This window comes from Planococcus citri, chromosome 2 (assembly GCF_950023065.1).
Source record: "Planococcus citri chromosome 2, ihPlaCitr1.1, whole genome shotgun sequence".
Taxonomy (NCBI): domain Eukaryota; kingdom Metazoa; phylum Arthropoda; class Insecta; order Hemiptera; family Pseudococcidae; genus Planococcus; species Planococcus citri.
In genome coordinates, this window is record NC_088678.1 from 5551860 (window position 1) to 5570519 (window position 18660).

The 18660-nt window shown below is 35.4% G+C and overlaps 1 protein-coding gene across 1 annotated transcript; it reads right to left on the minus strand.

The window, feature by feature from the left end:
- Window positions 1-959: 959 nt before the first annotated feature.
- LOC135834300 (serpin B3-like) lies at window positions 960-11977 on the minus strand. Its single transcript, XM_065348147.1, has 5 exons — window positions 11755-11977; window positions 10716-10906; window positions 10292-10585; window positions 4813-4953; window positions 960-4725 (listed from the first exon to the last, which is right to left on the minus strand). The coding sequence occupies exons 1-5, from the start codon at window positions 11848-11850 to the stop codon at window positions 4131-4133; spliced, it is 1317 nt and encodes a 438-aa protein (XP_065204219.1). The 5' UTR covers window positions 11851-11977; the 3' UTR covers window positions 960-4130.
- Window positions 11978-18660: the final 6683 nt, after the last annotated feature.

Sequence of the window (18660 nt, forward strand, 5' to 3'; positions counted from 1 at the left end):
CACGTCAAGTACAATTGCGGTAAACCTCCGCAATTCTCCTGCGTTCATTGTGGAAGATGGTTTACAAATAAATACTCGTTGAAAAATCACGTTGGAGTGATTCATAAAACCATCATGCCTTAGAATGTCTCACTTCCTATTATGGTATCTAGATAGAGTTTTGTTTGTACTAAAAAAGTTGTTAGCTTTTGTGTAGTTGAACTGGCGTAATAATTCCCTAAATCGATTGTTTTATACTCGTATCTATTGAGCAGCTTTAAGTATTTGGTATTCCGAGTCTAGTGATTATTTACGTAGGTATTCTCGTCGTTATGTTTACAGGGCATTGCGATAGTGATTGGAATCTACCTGGTATGGAATCGAAAGCAGAATATTACGAATGTCCTAATAAATGTGGCCACTCTTATAAATACAAAACAAACGTCTATCGTCATTTTAAATACGAGTGTGGTAAAGAGCCCCAATTTGCTTGCGAATATTGTGGAAAAAAGTACACTCAACGGAGCACTGTAACTTTTCATATCATCAATGCTCATAAACAGTTTAATCCTTATTTCGGTAAATGATTTAATCATGTGGAATGATACGTTATATCTACCTATATATTTTAGTTACCAAATTCATTCATTTATGTAGAAAGAAAGTCAAAAATATGTAGTTTTTTTGGTTTTAATAATAACGAGGGAATAATTATTGTTAACTTATTTTGGACTTGTGCATTTTTATTTTTCGAAAATTCTATGTCATTTGTTTGTATCCATGCTGTGAGTATTTTTTTATAATTTTGCAAAATATCTGATCAACTTTTTTTTTATATACATATAGAAGATATTTTTATTGAATGTTTAAATTACTTTCGGTTTTATTTTTCATTAGTGTACTTCTACTTCCTTATTTCTTTTAAGTACCTACTTGTTCCATGCGTTGTGAAAATAAAATGAGAAAAAAGAGTCTGCTCATCGTTTGTAGAAATTTTTATTCGTGTTTTGATATTTTTTAAATGCTGTAATTTGTGATTACTTTTTTTTGAGAAGGGAAGGAGAGGCAACTATTGGTTTTTTTCAACTGGAATGAAAAAAATGACCAGTTTTGGAGCCAAATATGATTCAGATGTTACAGTTCGCGAACGAGTGAACAAAAAAAGCTGAAATTTGGTTTGCATCTTATTTTTTGACCTCCCCAGTCGACTTGTTGTGGTGTTGAGTTGTTCTGGAGCCCGAGACCGATTTTTAAATTCTCCTGTTTTCAAAAAAAAAAAAATGATAAATGGGTTCAAACTGAAATTCAGTAATCTTGGATTTAATACTCGGGAGGTTAAAAATATCCATTTGAGTATTTTTCTATTAAACGTTCTATTCATTTTTTTTTCAAAAATAACCAGAGGAGAAAATTTTGAATTTGGACTGGCACAAGCTAATTTTGAAAATATGCGCTCCAGTCAGTCAAAAGGGTCACAAGTACGGTAAATTCGAGTTTATAAGGGTTGAATTTCATTTTGATCCTATTTATGGCATTTTTTTGAAAACTGGAAACCCTGAAGATCTGCTAGATGCTGCTGAATAACTCAAAACCACGACTAATTTACTCTGAATGTCGAGCATAGGATGTAAATCAAGTTTCAATTTTTTTCATATGAAATTGACCAAATTTTGAATTTTAAAAATTCGCTAAAAATTGAGAAATGCATTTCAACGCCTGAAATTTGTGTTGATAGTCAGGGGGACTCACATAAGGATCAATTGCACCCCCTGCCATCCTCCGGTACAACTTCTTTCTTAAAGGGAGAGTCCTAAGGAACATTTCTAGATCTTGTCCTCAAAAAACAGTGGCCCTACTTACTAAATGGCGGCCATTTTGATTGGAAGGTCAGCTGAAATCGCAGACTTTGCGTTCCAACATAGGACTAGCATAAAAATTTTTAAACCGTACAAAGGTAGATCGAAAGAGCAGGCAAAAATTCATCACCTGCCAAAATTTCAAATGCTAAAGTGCCTTTTTCGATTTTTGGTGAATTTTCAAAAATCAAATTTTGGCCAAAATGTGATAAAAAAATCAAAATATTACAAAATTGACATAGTAAGCTGAAATATGGGATATACGCTATTTTCGACCTGCCAAATCGATTGGAAACTGTTTCAAACCGTTTTGAGCAGTTCTGGAGCCTCCAGCAGATTTTTGAAGCTCGAAATTCCCACAAAATTTCATCAAAAATGGAGTTGGAAAGCCGAAATTAATTCTACAAACTAATTTCAATACGCTATGAAGTTGACTGCAGGTAAATTTCAAGTCGTTTTAGAGCCCCCAGCAATTTTTTTAAAATTACGGGATCCTCCAGTGGATTTTTGAAATTTGATTTGCCCAAAATTTCATCAAATGGAGATGGAAAGCTGAAATAAACTATGCACTCCAATTTTAACACCCTCTGAAGACGACTTCAGGTGAGTTCAAGTCATTTTGGAGCCTCCAGCGACTTTTTGAAAATTACGGGATCCTCCAGTGGATTTTTGAAACTTGAAATTTGCCCAAAATTTCGTCAAATGGAGATGGAAAGCTGAAATCAACTATGCACTCCAATTTTAACACCCTCTGAAGACGACTTCAGGTGAGTTCAAGTCATTTTGGAGCCTCCAGCGACTTTTTGAAAATTACTGGAGCATCCAGTAGATTTTTTTAACTTGAAATTTTCTCGGTGTATTTTAGGATCCTCTTTTAATTTTCCGTTGTTCAATATTGACATTTTTGCTCTAGCTGGGATATCACCTTTGTAAGAAGTCGAGTCAAAAAAATGAACTTTTCAAAACCGAGTGAATATTCGAACTCAGCAGGAAACCTCTTGGACCCTTTTGGCTACTTTTTTTCACCAAAGCATAGAGCTCGAATGGGTCATTTTTCGCTTCTTTATCGGATTCCTAACAAATTTGATAACAACGAGGGAGAGGACACTTTTTTTGGGACTCCCATTTTTTGAAATAATGCTGCAAACACCCTATCAAAGGCCATATCAAAAGTGGCTTTTAAAGCACAATTACAGTGAATGATTCTCAAAGCATCTGCCCAATCACACAATTTGAGATTTTAGGGTATTATTTTGGGGAAAAAATAGGACTCAAAATCACACCTTTTCTCGATCAAATCGAAAGTAGCTTTCAAAAAGATTTGTAAGTTGAAAATATCACCCAGAAAAAAAATTTCTCTTGTGGTAACATCCTAATCGCACGTATTGGGATTTCGATGTAGGTATTTTTTGAATAAATTTCAGCCTCAAAAACACCATTATCCGCACTTTTTTCAAAATTTCATCTCTAAATGCAGTTTTAATTCAAATGTGGCCAAAAATGTGTGTTTTTCGAATAATCATATTGACATTTGAATCGTTTTGCCAATCTGTGCAATTTTTCGAACATTAAAAAAATTTAAATCGTGTTTGAGAAAAAAATACTGTAGTAAGTTACTAATGAAATTCTGCTCCTTCAGATTCGAATTCAGTCTATTCGCCGTCCCCCTCCCCCTATCAATTTGAGCTTACTTCTCAATCACGAATTTTCGTCAAATCAGATCTGTTTTTATTTTTCTCAAAAAATTAATTACTTAAAATTTTGAAGATTGAGATTTTTGTGACTTTACTTTTTTTATTATTTGATTATTGTTTATTATACACCATTGCACGTGCTGAGTCAATTGGAGGAGTTTTCAAGCTATTCTAGAGCCATCCAACTGAGCCTCTAAATGTGATTGTTATTCACATTTTGCTACAAGTAAGTAATAATTAATATAATTATGATCCTTTTAGTTAAATAATCATGACTGAGAAGTTTTCTTGTCCGAACAAATCTGTTAACGAAGTCTAGTCTTAGAGAAAATACTTGGAAAATTCAAACTTATCAAGTACGACGTCATTAAAATTTGATAATCTCAAATTTCAATTTTGCGCAGGAAACGCTCAACATTTCAAGATAAAATGAAATTATTCTCTTTAATAAAACGATGGTTAGATAGGTATCTAGTCACATATGTACTTGAAAAACTAAATTATTTTTAAAAATAATTAATTAATAATCACACCAATACGACAAATATTTCAAAAAAAAATTATTAGGAACCTACATGCCCTCTTCAAAGAAGTGCTATATTTAGGTACTATTCGGATCAAACACTGTACCAAAGAACATGATCGTGTTAATATTACGATTATAAATGAAAAAGAAGAAAGGTCTATTCACATGGAATGTCTGGACGATCTTCCGTTTTACTGGTACGTGTATAATGATCGAAACGGCGCTAGCTTCGGTGCCATCTTCGTTAATTTCAATATCAGTGCCGTGACCAATGTCACTAATTTTTGTATTACTCTGCTCGATCATATTACTCAAATCAGGTGACTCCCAAATTTCTTCTTCGAGTCCGAGTTCAATAAGATCGTTTTTAATGGATTTAGACCATTTGAAAGCCGTTCGAGGCAATTTTAAATCTATCTTGTAGTCATTTTGGCTTTGACCGGCTTCACCAATTATTTTGTGGATCTTAGCGGAGGTCAACTTGCGTAAAACTTTTTGTAGGGATTGATTTTCATTAGGCAGCCCTATAAACATGGAAAATGCATCATCGATATATCTTAACTGGACAACTTGTACGCCTAGTGACGGTACGCGGACGTATCCTGTATTGGATAGTAAAGCGCGCATCATTTGTGCTGTAACATTGCCTTTGTCTGTTCGGAACGTTTCCCTGTAATGGGGGAAAATTGTACTTGGAATATTAGCGAATGAATAAACAGTAGGTATTTAAAGAGGTTAAAATGAATTCGATCCTTACGCTTTAGTCTTATCACGATTGAATTTCTGTTGCCAGGCTGATTTAAAATACAAGCAACTAGCCAAGACTACTGAGGTGTCTTTTGGTAGAGGTTGTTCGAGTAATCGAGGTATCTTGTTTTCAGTCTTATTACTGATGTACCTGCGGATTAAAAAAATTCAATTTTAGGGAGTGCATTTGCATTTCTTACTTTTACTTAAGGGTCATTCCACGTCAATTGAAACAAGAAGTGGTAGGGGGTTCGGCGATTTTTTTGAAATTTTTCCTGGGGAAAGACGTTCCGAAGGGGCAGCCCTCTAGCCCATTTTTGAAGGCAGGGTCATTCCATGTCAACTCAACCAAAAAAAGGCGATTTTGAAAGTCATGTCTTTCGATTTCGCTCAAATTTTTTTTACAATATCTACCAACCCGGTAAGTAAGAACGCCGCAATCTGTTTGGTCCCAGCCCCCTCAGGGGGCGGGTGGGGGGGGGCTTCCATTATTTTCATATTGTCTCGAGGTACTCAACTTCAGCAGCCCATTACTTCATAACTATGATACTTTGATCAAAACTGATTTCACAGTTCGAAAGGGCATTGAATTTTGAACTTTTCAGGTTTTTTAAAATTTTCAAAAGTTGAAAGTTGAACTTTCAATTTGAAAGTTTAAATTTCAAAATGGCGCTGTAAGTGGGAGCTACCATTTAAAATTTTGAAAAAATTTCCATAGATGTACATTTTGATGCTTCTTCGAAATATTTAGGTTTCGAGATGGAACTCTTGACGGAGGGGGAGCACCCCCACCCCCAATTTCGGGTGAAACTTTCAAAAGAAAATCTGGGGCATGTGATATATTGAATTGTATGTTTTTGGTGACGCTGAACACGAATATGACGTCAGATTTTTGATTGGATCCCATCCACGGCCCCCAGTACATCCTCAAAAGGGGTGACCCCCCCAAATGGTTACAGTCGTGTGACACATGAAATAGTATGTTTTCGATATCGCATGAACACGAATATAGCCATAGTTTTTCAAATCTACTTCACCCATGGCCACCAGAACCTTCTCCAAACCAAAAAAATTGTTGGGGGCCGTGGATGGGGTCCAATCAAAAATCTGACGTCATATTCGTGTTCAGCGTCACCAAACACGTACAATTCAATATATCACATGCCCCAGATTTTCTTTTGAAAGTTTCACCCGAAATTGGGGGTGGGGGTGCTCCCCCTCCGTCAAGAGTTCCATCTCGAAACCTAAATATTTCGAAAAAGCATCAAAATGTACATCTATGGAAATTTTTTCAAAATTTTAAATGGTAGTTCCCACTTACAGCGCCATTTTGAAATTTAAACTTTCAAATTGAAAGTTCAACTTTCAAATTTTGAAAATTTCAAAATGATTAAAAAGTTCAAAATTCAATACTTTTCGAACTGTGAAATCAGTTTCGATCAAAGTATCATAGTTTTGGAGGAATGGGCTGCTGAAGTCGAGTACCTCGAGACAATGTGAACATAACGGAAGTTCCCCCACCCGCCCCCTGAGGGGGCTGGGACCAAAGTGATTGCGGGTTTCTTATCTACTGAGTGGGTAGAAATTGTAAAAAAAATTTGAGCGAAATCGAAGGACATGACCCAAAAACGTTGGTTGAGTTGGCATGGAATGACCTGGCAGCCAGGGGGTGTCAAAGTTTTCAGTGATCCTAAAATATCATCCATTTCAGCAGTGGATTACTCCATAACTGCGATACCTACCAAAATGGAACTTTTTCTCATAGTTAGAGGTTTTGAAAGGCTTTTTGTAAAGCTCTTTAATACAAGTATGGAAATAGATTACGCTCTTAAGAAAGTCATGGCATTCTACGTAAGTTTAACGTACTGCGCACGCATCAAATCCGCTGTTCACGTACAACGTTGCACCCCATTGGTTGCTCCATCGCGTGACGACACCAACCTGTCATGCGCAGTACGTAACGCATACGTAAAATGCTATGGCTTTCTTAAGAGCGTAACCTACTCGTATTTCCATACTTGTATTAAAGAGCTTTAGCTTTTTGGTGATATCATAAAAATCAGTGTTGCCACTTTTTTTTGTACAAAAAATTAGCTCAAAAAGTTTCAAAACGTACTTTTCATATCGTTCCGACTCTCAAAAATTCTGTTAAAAATATATTATGAACAACTTTTCATGCTGAACAACATATTGAAAAATTGGGATGGTAACATGTTGCAAAGTCGATTTAAAAAAATTTTAAGTTTGCGAAAAAATGCTATTTTTTTATTTAAAACTTGAAAAAAAAGTTTTGATAGGTGAAGTTGACCCATTTGACTCCTATTTTTACGTATCTGTCGAAAAAGTTCAAAAACCCCTTTAACTTGATGAAATAAACTCCTCACAAAAAAATCAAAATTCGAAAAAATTTAATTTTCAATTTCAACTATCAAAAGAAGTTTAAATTTACTCAGTTGTCTTTTTTTGACCTCTTTCGGGCGTATTTCATGAAAAAGATGATAAAAATTTCACTCACAACAAAAAAATAAAAGTTTGTTCATTTTTTGAATCTTTTCGAATTTTGATTTTTTTGTGGGGAAGTCGTTTCATCGAGTGAAAGGGGTTTTCAACTTTTTCAACAGATACGTAAAAATAGGGGTCAAATAGGTCAACTTTACCAATCAGAACTTTTTTTCATGTTTTAAATCAAAAAATAGCATTTTTTCGCAAACTTAAAAGTTTTTTAAATCGGCTTTGCAACAGGTTACCATCCCAATTTTTTAATATGTTGTTCAGCATGAAAAGTTGTCCATAATATATTATTTTTCAGAATTTTTGAGAGTCGCAACGATATGAAAATTACGTTTCGCCTGTGGAAAGACCTTCCGAAGGGATGACCAATGGCGCAAATTGCAGCCCTCTAGCCCATTTTTAACGGCAGCCAGGGGGTGTCAAAGTTTTCAGTGAACCTAAAATATCATCCATTTCAGCAGTGAATTACTCGACAACCGCGATACCTACCAAGATGGAACTTTTCCCCATAGTTAGAGGTTTTGAAAGGCTAAAGGTGATATCATAAAAATCAGTGTTGCCACTTTTTTTTGTACAAAAAATTAGCTCGGAAAGTTTCAAAAAGTAGTTTTCATATCGATCCCACTCTCAAAAAATATGTACCGGTAGGGGATGCGCCCGCAGCTTCCACCTAGAGGGAAGTTGTGTTCCTGTCGGAGTGGCAGCACTGCTTACGAGTAGTGCACTCTATCGAAGTAGTTCGAGATGCGCCACTCCGAGCTTCGAGCTTTGAAAGTTCGTTAGGTATATTTTCACTGGTGCTAGCGTAAGGTAGCAAGTTCAGAGCTTCCGCTTGTAGTCGATACTACAAGTGTATTTTATTTAATAATGTGTAGTGTATTTTATTATAAATCTTCGCGTGTGTTATACCAGAGAAGTGAATAAAATATTACGAACATTTAGCGGTCTTATGATCATTTATGAGGTGTCTCAACATCACTGCAATTTGATATCTTTCGCAAGGATATCGGGCAAGTTTAGGTTCCCTGGGCTTATTATATGCACGCTGGTCTTGACGACGTCTCCCTCAAAGTAAAGACGTCCTAAACCACCACATATTTGGCCCCAAATTGGAAATTCGACTTGTTGGAAGCCATGGATGGATGCCGAAGAACCTAGCTATTCAACATCTTGGAAGCTGCGGGTTCATAGAAGCGGGGCAGAGGGGCCCTACCGTCCGTTGTCCGATTGGCCAAGTTTTGGCTTCAATGATCCAGCATCTCCGATGTCCACGCTGTTCAATGGAAGCGGGGCATATGTACCGGTAGGGGATGCGCCCGCAGCTTCCACCTAGAGGGAAGTTGTGGTCCTGTCGGAGTGGCAGCACTGCTTACGAGTAGTGCACTCTATCGAACTAGTTCGAGATGCGCCACTCCGAGCTTCGAGCTTTGAAAGCTCGTTAGGTATATTTTCACTGGTGCTAGCGTAAGGTAGCAAGTTCAGAGCTTCCGCTTGTAGTCGATACTACAAGTGTATTTTATTCAATAATGTGTAGTGTGTTTTATTATAATTCTTCGCGTGTGTTATACCAGAGAAGTGAATAAAACATTACGAACATTTAGCGGTCTTATGATCATTTATGAGGTGTCTCAACATCACTGCAATTTGATATCTTTCGCAAGGATATCGGGCAAGTTTAGGTTCCCTGGGCTTACTATATGCACGCTGGTCTTGCGGAGGTCTCCCTCAAAGTAAAGACGTCCCAAACCACCACAAAATATTACTATGGACAACTGTTCATGTTGAACAACATATTAAAAAATTGGGATGGTAACTTGTCGCAAAGTTGATTTAAAAAAAAATGTAAGTTTGCGAAAAAATGCTATTTTTTTATTTAAAACTTGAAAAAAAGTTTTGATTGGTAAAATTGACCCATTTGACCCCTATTTTTACGTAGGTATCTGTTGAAAAAATTGAAAAACCCCCTTCACTCGGTGAAATTAACTCATCACAAAAAAATCAAAATTCGAAAAAATTCAGAAAATAAACAAATTTTAATTTTTTCGATGTGAGTGTGATTTTTATCAACTTTGTCATGAAATACGTCAGAAAGAGGTCAAAATAGAACAGCTGTATAAATTTAAACTTTTTTTGATGTTTGGAATTGAAAATTGAATTTTTTCTTATTTTAATTTTTTTGTGATGAGTTCATTTTATTGAGTGAAAGGGGTTTTTAAACGTTTTCAACAGATACGAAAAAATAGGGGTCAAATGGGTCAACTTTACCAACCAAAACTTTTTTTCATGTTTTAAATCAAAAAATCACATTTTTTCGCAAACTTCAAATTTTTTTAAATCGACTTTGCAACATGTTACCATCCCAGTTTTTTAATATGTTGTTCAGCATGAAAAGTTACTCATAATATATTTTTTTCAGAATTTTTGAGAGTCGGAATGATATGAAAACTACGTTTCGAAACTTTTTGAGCTAATTTTTTGTACGAAAAAAGGTGGCAACACTGATTTTTATGATATCGCCAAAAAGCCTTTCAAAACCTCTAACTATGAGAAAAAGTTCCATTTTGGTAGGTATCGCGGTTATCGAGTAATCCAATGCTGAAATGGATGATATTTTAGGATTACTGAAAACATTGACACCCCTGGCTGCCTTCAAAAATGGGCTGGAGGGCTGCAATTTGCGCCATTGGTCATCCCTTCGGAAGGTCTTTCCACAGGAAAAATTTCGAAAAAATCGCCGAACCCCCCTACCACTTCTTGGTCCAATTGACGTGGAATGACCCATAATGAAAAACTACCAAGCAATAATTTTCAGTTTAATTTTTTAAATAAAGTAGTTGAGTTTAGGTGTACTGTACTCGTACTTTTCAATGTGACGTTTTTGTTTCAAGAAACCAAAACTGATTAAGGACTCGCGCATTATCTACATACGTTGTACATAATTTAATTGTGATAATGCACAGGTGTAGATATCTACTTACTTATTAATCGTATCTTTCGCTTCTTCTCCCTTCCTGGCGAAATCAACATTGAAAATATCACTCTTTTGATATAGTTGGACATCTTCGACGTACTTTTTCTTCAGCTTGCTGCGGTATTCATTTTGAACGAAGATTCCATTGGCCAGCTTCAAATCAGATGCTTTTACAGTTGACCATACGGGTACTGGTATCCTTGACCCATCGCGAAATGTACCACCAGTTATGTAAGTCTTATTCGGATTTATTTGCAAAACTGATGAGAAGTTTTGCAATACTTCTTGTAAACTTTCTGGCCTGTGAAATGCACAATAATTATATATTACGAGTAAAAAATTTATTGCTGTAAAATGGAATCAAACAAAGGTATACATTTTTTGAAAAAACTACAAGGGTAGGTGGGTAACTAGCAGCTACCAATACTTACGAAAAAGTGATGGGGATGTTCAAAACATTAGAAATTGCATCGCGTGTAGTTCCATCGCTACCGAGATGAACTAGAGCCAGCGCTGTGTAAAGGTTGTACGGAGAAAACAGAATATTTTTGTTTTCACCATTATTTTCCAATAGAATGGAATTCAATTTAATTCCGAAATTCAGTAGTCCATTTTGAACAGTCTGTGGAATAAAAAAATCTTTACTTTATTTATTATATTTTATTGTTTTCATTTTTTTCATTTTATTTTATGTTTATTTTTCCATTTTATTTATTTTTTATTTTTTACCTATTTATCAAGAAAGACGAATCCATTTAATTGATTTGAATTTCAACTATGTATTCTAAATTGTTTTTAAAAATTATTGTTCATCATTTTGATGCATACCTACGAGTAGGTAGGTATAATTGTTTAGAGAGCTAAGTACTGAGTACAGCTCATTGAAAGTATTTTTTTTTCTTATAAAAATGTCCTCTTTTGCGTTACCTACCAGTTTACATTTTTTTTTCTTTTCTGAAATTCGAAATATGTACGAGTACCTCCCTGGCTCAACAATATCTTCGGAAGAAAAATTGAGAAATCAAAAACTGCTACTTTCTTTTCTTATGTCAGAATTGGGCATTTGGGCACCAATAAAATGCCCGGGATTAGCTCAATTATTTTCAAAATTTTCAGAAATTTCAATGTCGAGTGATGAGAGAAGATAGTGTCAGAGAAATATCTCAGGCGACGATAATCTTGATAAAATAAAAGGACGACCTTGAAAAAATATCCTCAAACAAACGGATATTTTAAAAATATATATATATTTCAAAATAATATGAGGATGTTCAAAAAAAGTATACAAGCGTAGGTATATTTTTCAGAGAGGAAAAAAACATGATAAGTGTACCTAAGTGGGTATACCTATTTCAAGAACTAACATAATCCGATTTCAACGAATTGGGGTATTATGCATCTTGCAAGTTTTTACAAAATTTTATACTCAAGAACGTGCAGGTATGAATATTTAATAATTATTTTACCAACCTCTTGATTCGTATTTGGAATTATTTTCTTCGATAGAGATAAACTAATTAAAACTTCCAAAAACAATACTCGTATAATACACCGAACACTTTTCATATTGAATGCAAGGTACTAAAACGATGTCAAAAATGAACGTCTGGTAGGTACTTGACTACTTATTAAATGCACAAGAATTTTTCAAATGATTGTGAGCTTCTTCATGAATGGAAATTTTGAATCTACGCTATTGAGATTTATCTTTCAATACCTTACCCATTAAAAGACTTAATTGTTTCTTGTAAGTACTGTGAATGGGCATGCATTGTTTGAAATATAGAAATTAGATAATTGCCTTCTCGTAGGTATACAGTGTTTCGTGTAGATACTTAATCAGTATCTTAAGTTAACATGTTCCTGGAATTCAGATTTAAATACCCCAAAAATTACACCGAAGCTCTACTGGTAAATACGATTGGTAGGTATGGACGAGAAATTTAACGGTAATAAACAATCATTTGCAAATAAAGTGATCCATTATTAGAAACGAGATTAGATATTGTCTGAAAATGAACTTTAGGACAAGATTCTCGAGGGCGTAGGACGTTTGCGAACCAACTTATACAGTTACGCGTATCAATGCTTCTTTTGTGGCATTTGATTAAGGCATTTTTTTTTTTTTTTTGAAAACTGGAAAACCTGAAGATCTGCTATAGTACAGGAATTTTAGATGATATGGGAAGATTTATTCGGACTAAATCCTACAAAAGGTTTTTTTGCGGGATACTGTAGTGGAAGGGGTCCTATTTAACATACTAAAAGTCCCACCCCGTACCCCGCGTGCGTCGCGTGCTAGAGCGTGAAAAGTGTCCTGCCGCGGCGTTTTTTGCGATTTTCTCGCGAGGGTTTGATTTTACGTCGAAAATGGCTTTATTTTTGTGTTCTACGTCAAATTTCCGATCTATTGATATATCAACTGCCCTTCTACCCCCAAGGGGGGTGGGACCAGAACCATTCAAATGAGAGGGGTTTTCTAAAAAAAAACAAAAAAGCTATCGGCGCATATGGGGGATGAAATGGTCCCGGAGAGTGTTCGAGTTGATACCAGCATGGAAGCTGGGTACCATCGAGAAACTTCCGCGTGAAAAATTTCAGATCCACGCCCCCTCCCCTTTTTGGGGAGCCCCCCTTTTCTGTAATTTCAATAACACTTTTCTCAGCCCCATTTCGACCGATTTTGAAAATTTTTCAGTATGTTATGTATATCTTTAGTAAGTATCCCCACAAAAATTTTCAACCCCCTCCCCTCATATTTACCCCTCAAAATGGCGTTTTTTTATATTTTTTATGCCTATTAACAATCAATATTGCGAGGTAAAATTTTGGAAACACGTTTTTTGGATGTATTTTCGGCCCCCAAACATCATATACTGTTTTAGAAATTTTTGCTTTGGTGCGCCGGGGTGAAAAATTAGATGAATGTGTTTTAGGGGGGTAGGGGGTGAAATGGGAATTTTGAAAAAAATAACTATTAACGAGTAGGGTATCGTTTCCATATGATTCGATACCGCTGAGAACGAATATGACTTCAGATTTTCTGCTACGCTCACCTAGCCCCCTCCAGAGCCCCCCAGCCCCCCTCAATTTTCACTATTTTGGAAATAAAGTTATTTTGATGAAATTTGTGTCGTTTTCATATGATTCGATACCACCGAGCTCGAATATGACTTCGAATTTTCTGCTACACTCTCCTAACCCACTCCAGAGTCCCTCAGCCCCCTCAATTTTCACTGTTTTGGAAATAAAGTTATTTTGGTGTCGTTTTCATATGATTCGATGTTTCTGAGCACGAATATGGCTTCACATTTTCTGCTGCACTCACCTAGCTCTCTCCACAGCCCTCAGCCCGACCTCAATTTTCACTATCTTTAAAATAGTTACATCAGAGTGAAGTTTTTCAAGGTCACACTCACTAGAAGGATGTTACAATTAAATGAAACCTGTAGAATAAGTGTATATAATAATGAAATCAAAAAAATTCCAAGTTACATTAATCTCAATATTTAAAATTTTCATCCAGACATGGAAATGACGAAATAAAAACGCAAATATGCATCATGTTGAGTGCAGCTATGTAGGGTAAAGTCACCAGTAGTTGACATGATCCAGTAGTTGACACCTACGTCACAAAAATCGCCATTTTGGTGTCCCAGTGTGATTATTGAAAACACTGATTGCACTAAAAATTAATTCATACCTCACTTATTATTGGCCGTGAGTTAAGTGATGATTATCAATCATACTTTTTGCGTTTTATCAACTTTTATTTTCACCATGAAAATTTTGCAAAGTGTTTTACAATTATTTTTCTATCAAACAATTTTGAACATTTTGAGATGGTTATTATACCATTTGAAAGCTAATGAGATACACTTTCTTTCTAACTACTTTTGATTGATTCATAATCACATTTTCATGCTCGATAAGCCGGGTGTCAATTACTGGTTTTTTTTGGACACTTTTTGAAATGATCGTAAAAATCTCAAAAATGCAATTACGAATGTGAAACACAAATCAAAATGTAAGGAAAACTGTGTTCTTTTAGATGTACTTACAAAAGTTTTCAAAAAAATATCAACTTGAGCTGTAGATTGTTTTTTATCAAAAAGTATCAAAAATCTGTTCAACTACTGGCGACTTTACCCTACCATGGAATAAGAAAATGAATGTGCACCGCGATAGAAACTGCCATATAAAAATTACGATTTTTGGGAGTTTAAATTGCGTTTTTTTCAAAAACATGATAAGAACCATTCTTATAGGAAATTATATGAGAACATTTTTTGAATAACAACTTTGTCGAAAAACGCGATATTTCGCGAGATAATCAAAATATGAAAATGACTTTATTTCCAAAATAATGAAAATTGAGGGGGCTGAGGGGCTCTGGAGTGGGCTAGGAGAGTGTAGCAGAAAATTCGAAGTCATATTCGTGCTCGGTGGTATCGAATCATATGAAAACGACACCAATTTCATCAAAATAACTTTATTTCCAAAATAGTGAAAATTGAGGGGAACTGAGGGGCTCTGGAGGGGGCTAGGTGAGTGTAGCAGAAAATCTGAAGTCATATTCGTTCTCAGCGGTATCGAATCATATGAAAACGACACCCTACTCGTTAATAGTTATTTTTTTCAAAATTCCCATTTCACCCCCTACCCCCCTAAAACACATTCATCCAATTTTTCACCACGGCGCACCAAAGCAAAAATTTCTAAAACAGTATATGATGTTTGGGGGCCGAAAATACATCCAAAAAACGTGTTTCCAAAATTTTACCTCGCAATATTGATTGTTAATAGGCATAAAAAATATAAAAAAACGCCATTTTGAGGGGTAAATATGAGGGGAGGGGGTTGAAAATTTTTGTGGGGATACTTACTAAAGATATACATAACATACTGAAAAATTTTCAAAATCGGTCGAAATGGGGCTGAGAAAAGTGTTATTGAAATTTCAGAAAAGGGGGGCTCCCCAAAAAGGGGAGGGGGCGTGGATCTGAAGTTTTCCACGCGGAAGTTTCTCGATGGTACCCACCTTCCATGCTGGTATCAACTCGAACACTCTCCGGGACCATTTCATCCCCCATATGCGCCGATAGCTTTTTTGTTTTTTTTAGAAAACCCCTCTCATTTGAATGGTTCTGGCCCCACCCCCCTTGGGGGTAGAAGGGCAGTTCATATATCAATAGATCGGAAATTTGACGTAGAACACAAAAATAAAGCCATTTTCGACGTAAAATCAAACCCTCGCGAGAAAAGACGCTTCTGAATAGGTAACTCCAAACCACGATTGATCTACTCTGGAGGTCGAGCATAAAATGTGAACTGAGTTTGAACCGTTGACGTCGATTCGATCAAATTTTAATTTTTCTCATGTAGGAAGTTGTCAAAATTGAAAATGTTTAAAATTCGTTAAAAATTGAGAAATGAATTTCAGCACCTGAAATTTGTGTTGATTGTGTATTTTAGGGTCCTCTATTAATTTTCCGTTGTTCAATTTTTACCTTTCTGCGCTAGCTGGAATATCACCTTCGTGAGGAGTTGAATGAAAAAAAAAAAAAAAAAACAAACGATCTCATTGCGAAGTTGAAGGGGCACTGACAATTGGTTTTCAGAAACCGAGTGAATATTCGAACTCACCAGGCAACCTCTTGGACCATTTTTTGCTATTTTTTTCACCAAAACATAGAGCTCGAATGGGTCATTTTTCACTTATTTATCAAATTTCTAACAATTTTGATGAAAGCGAGGGAGGGTACTCTTTTTCAGGACGCCCAATTTTCGAAAAAATGCTGCAAATACCCTTTCAAAAGCCATGTCAAAAGTGGTCTTTAAAACACAAGGGGCAGTAAGTTGAATAATCACCCAGAAAAAAATGTCCCCATAGTAGTAACATCCCAATCGCATGTTTTAGTATTTTGATGTATTTTTTGAAAAAATTTCAGCTTCAAAAACACCATTACCCGCACTTCTTTCAAAATCGGGTCTCTAAAATGCGATTTTAATTATTCAAATGTGGCCAAAAGTGTGTGTTTTTAGAATAATCATAAATGGACATTCGAATTTTTTTTTGCCAATCTGTATGCAATTTTTTGAACATTTAAAAAAAACACTCACGCATTTAGCATGAGAAGACCAACTTTTATTCAAATGAAAATAGTTTACGAACGAGTTGATTCACTTTTTTGAAACATATTTTTCACAGCAATTGATCTGTTTATAATCGAATCGAATCATTTACCAACGATTGGCGGTTAAATAAAGTAATTGATTTCTTGGTGAATCATTCGCAAACGGATCAATTAATTTACGAATGATTCGGTTTTTGTGAAACTATTGTATAGAAATTGATCTATTTTCAAGCGAAGTGAATCAAATCGAATCGAATCATTTACAGCCGATTAGCGATTGAATAAACTGATTGATTTCTAGGTGAATCATTCGCAAACAAGTTGATCAATAGTTACTGAATTATTCGCGAACGAATCGATTCATTTCCTCAATTTTCGATGAATCATTCGCGAACGAATTGAATGATTTTTAGTGAATCATTCGCAAACGAATTGATTCGTACAAGTGACTCGTTCGTGAACGAATCGATTTATTCACTCAATTTTTGGTGAATCATTCATGAACGAATTGAATAATTTTTAGTGAATCATTAGCGAAGGAATCGATTCGTATAAGTGACTCGTTCGCGAACGAATCGGTTCATTTACTCAATTTTTGGTGAATCATGCACGAACGAATTGAATCTTATTTTGTGAATCATTCGCGAACGAATCGATTCATTTACACAATTTTTGGTGAATCATTCACGACTGAATTGAGTCATTTTTTTGTGAATCATTCGCGAATGAATTGATTAGTATAAGTGACTCATTCGCGAACAAATCAATTCGTATAAGTGACTCGTTCGCAAATGAATAGATTCATTCACTTAATTTTTCGTGGATCATTCACGAACGAATAAAATCTTCAATTTTTAGTGAATCATTTACAAACGAATTAATTAATTGTTATGGAATCATTCGCGAACGAATTGAATAATTTTTGGTGACCTGACTCGTTCGCGAACGAATCAATTCTTTTGCTGCATTTTTGGTGAATCATCCGCGAACGAATCGATTAATTTGCTGAAGTTTTGGTGAATCATTTACGAACGAAATGATTCGTATAAGTGTCTCGTTCGCGAACGAATCGACTCATTCACTTAATTTTTAGAGAATCATTCACGAACGAATAAAATATTCAATTTTTAGTGAATCATATATGATGAACGAATTGAATAAGTTTTTTGAATGAATCATTCGCGATCGAATTAAATATTTTTTTGTGACTCGTTCGCGAACGAATCGATTTATTTACTCAATTTTCGATGAATCATTCGCGAACGAATTGATTTGTATAAAAGGCTCGTTCGCGAACGAATCGATTCATTTACTCAATTTTTGGTGAATCATTCATGAACGAATTGAATAATTTTTAGTGAATCATTAGCGAAGGAATCGATTCGTATCAGTGAATCATTAGCAAAGGAATCGATTCGTGTAAGTGACTCGTTCGCGAACGAATCGATTCATTTACCCAATTTTTGTTGAATCATTCACGAACGAATTGAATCAGTTTTTGTGAATTATTCGCGAACGAATTAATTCATAAATTAAAGAATTGATCAATTCGTTGGTGAGTGGTTCTTTTAAAAAATTGATCATTCCGTTCGTGAATGATTCGCCAAAATTGGAGTGTCGTATTAGTTCTTTGTAGGAATTGTGCGAGCCTAGCGAAATTTCAAGTTACATTGAAATTGGTTCAGCTGTCTTCTATGTAGGTATAGGTAATGAGTTTTGAAAAATATCGAAAAAAAAATTGTGTCGCTCGATAAACTTGGAATTCGAGAATATCTTCCGCGCTAAACGCACATTTTCAGCTTTTGAACGCCATTTTTGAGGCACTTTTGGCCATTTCTTTCAAAAGTGCTCATGTATCGCATCCAGATGTACGACGTATTATTTTTTCAGAATTTTTTATGTGGGTTTAAGATCTTCAAGAATGCGAAAAACTGCCTTAAACTTTTCTTCGCGATATATCGTAAAAGACGCCCTACTACACCATCAACCCAAATGTGGACCACATTTGTCAATACATTGTGCGGAATTAGGAAGAACCAGAGAACGTACGCTTCTCTTTCCGGGCCTCCTTATGGAGAGGAACATAGTGAACGTGCGTTGATTCCGTGTGCTGAATTTGTACGCCCTTTTTTCGTTCATTTTTTCTCACATGCCGAATTTGTATAATTGTATTACCTATGTCATTATATTAAGGAATGATTTAAGTACAGTTGTGTCGAGTTTATATGCAAAAAAAAGA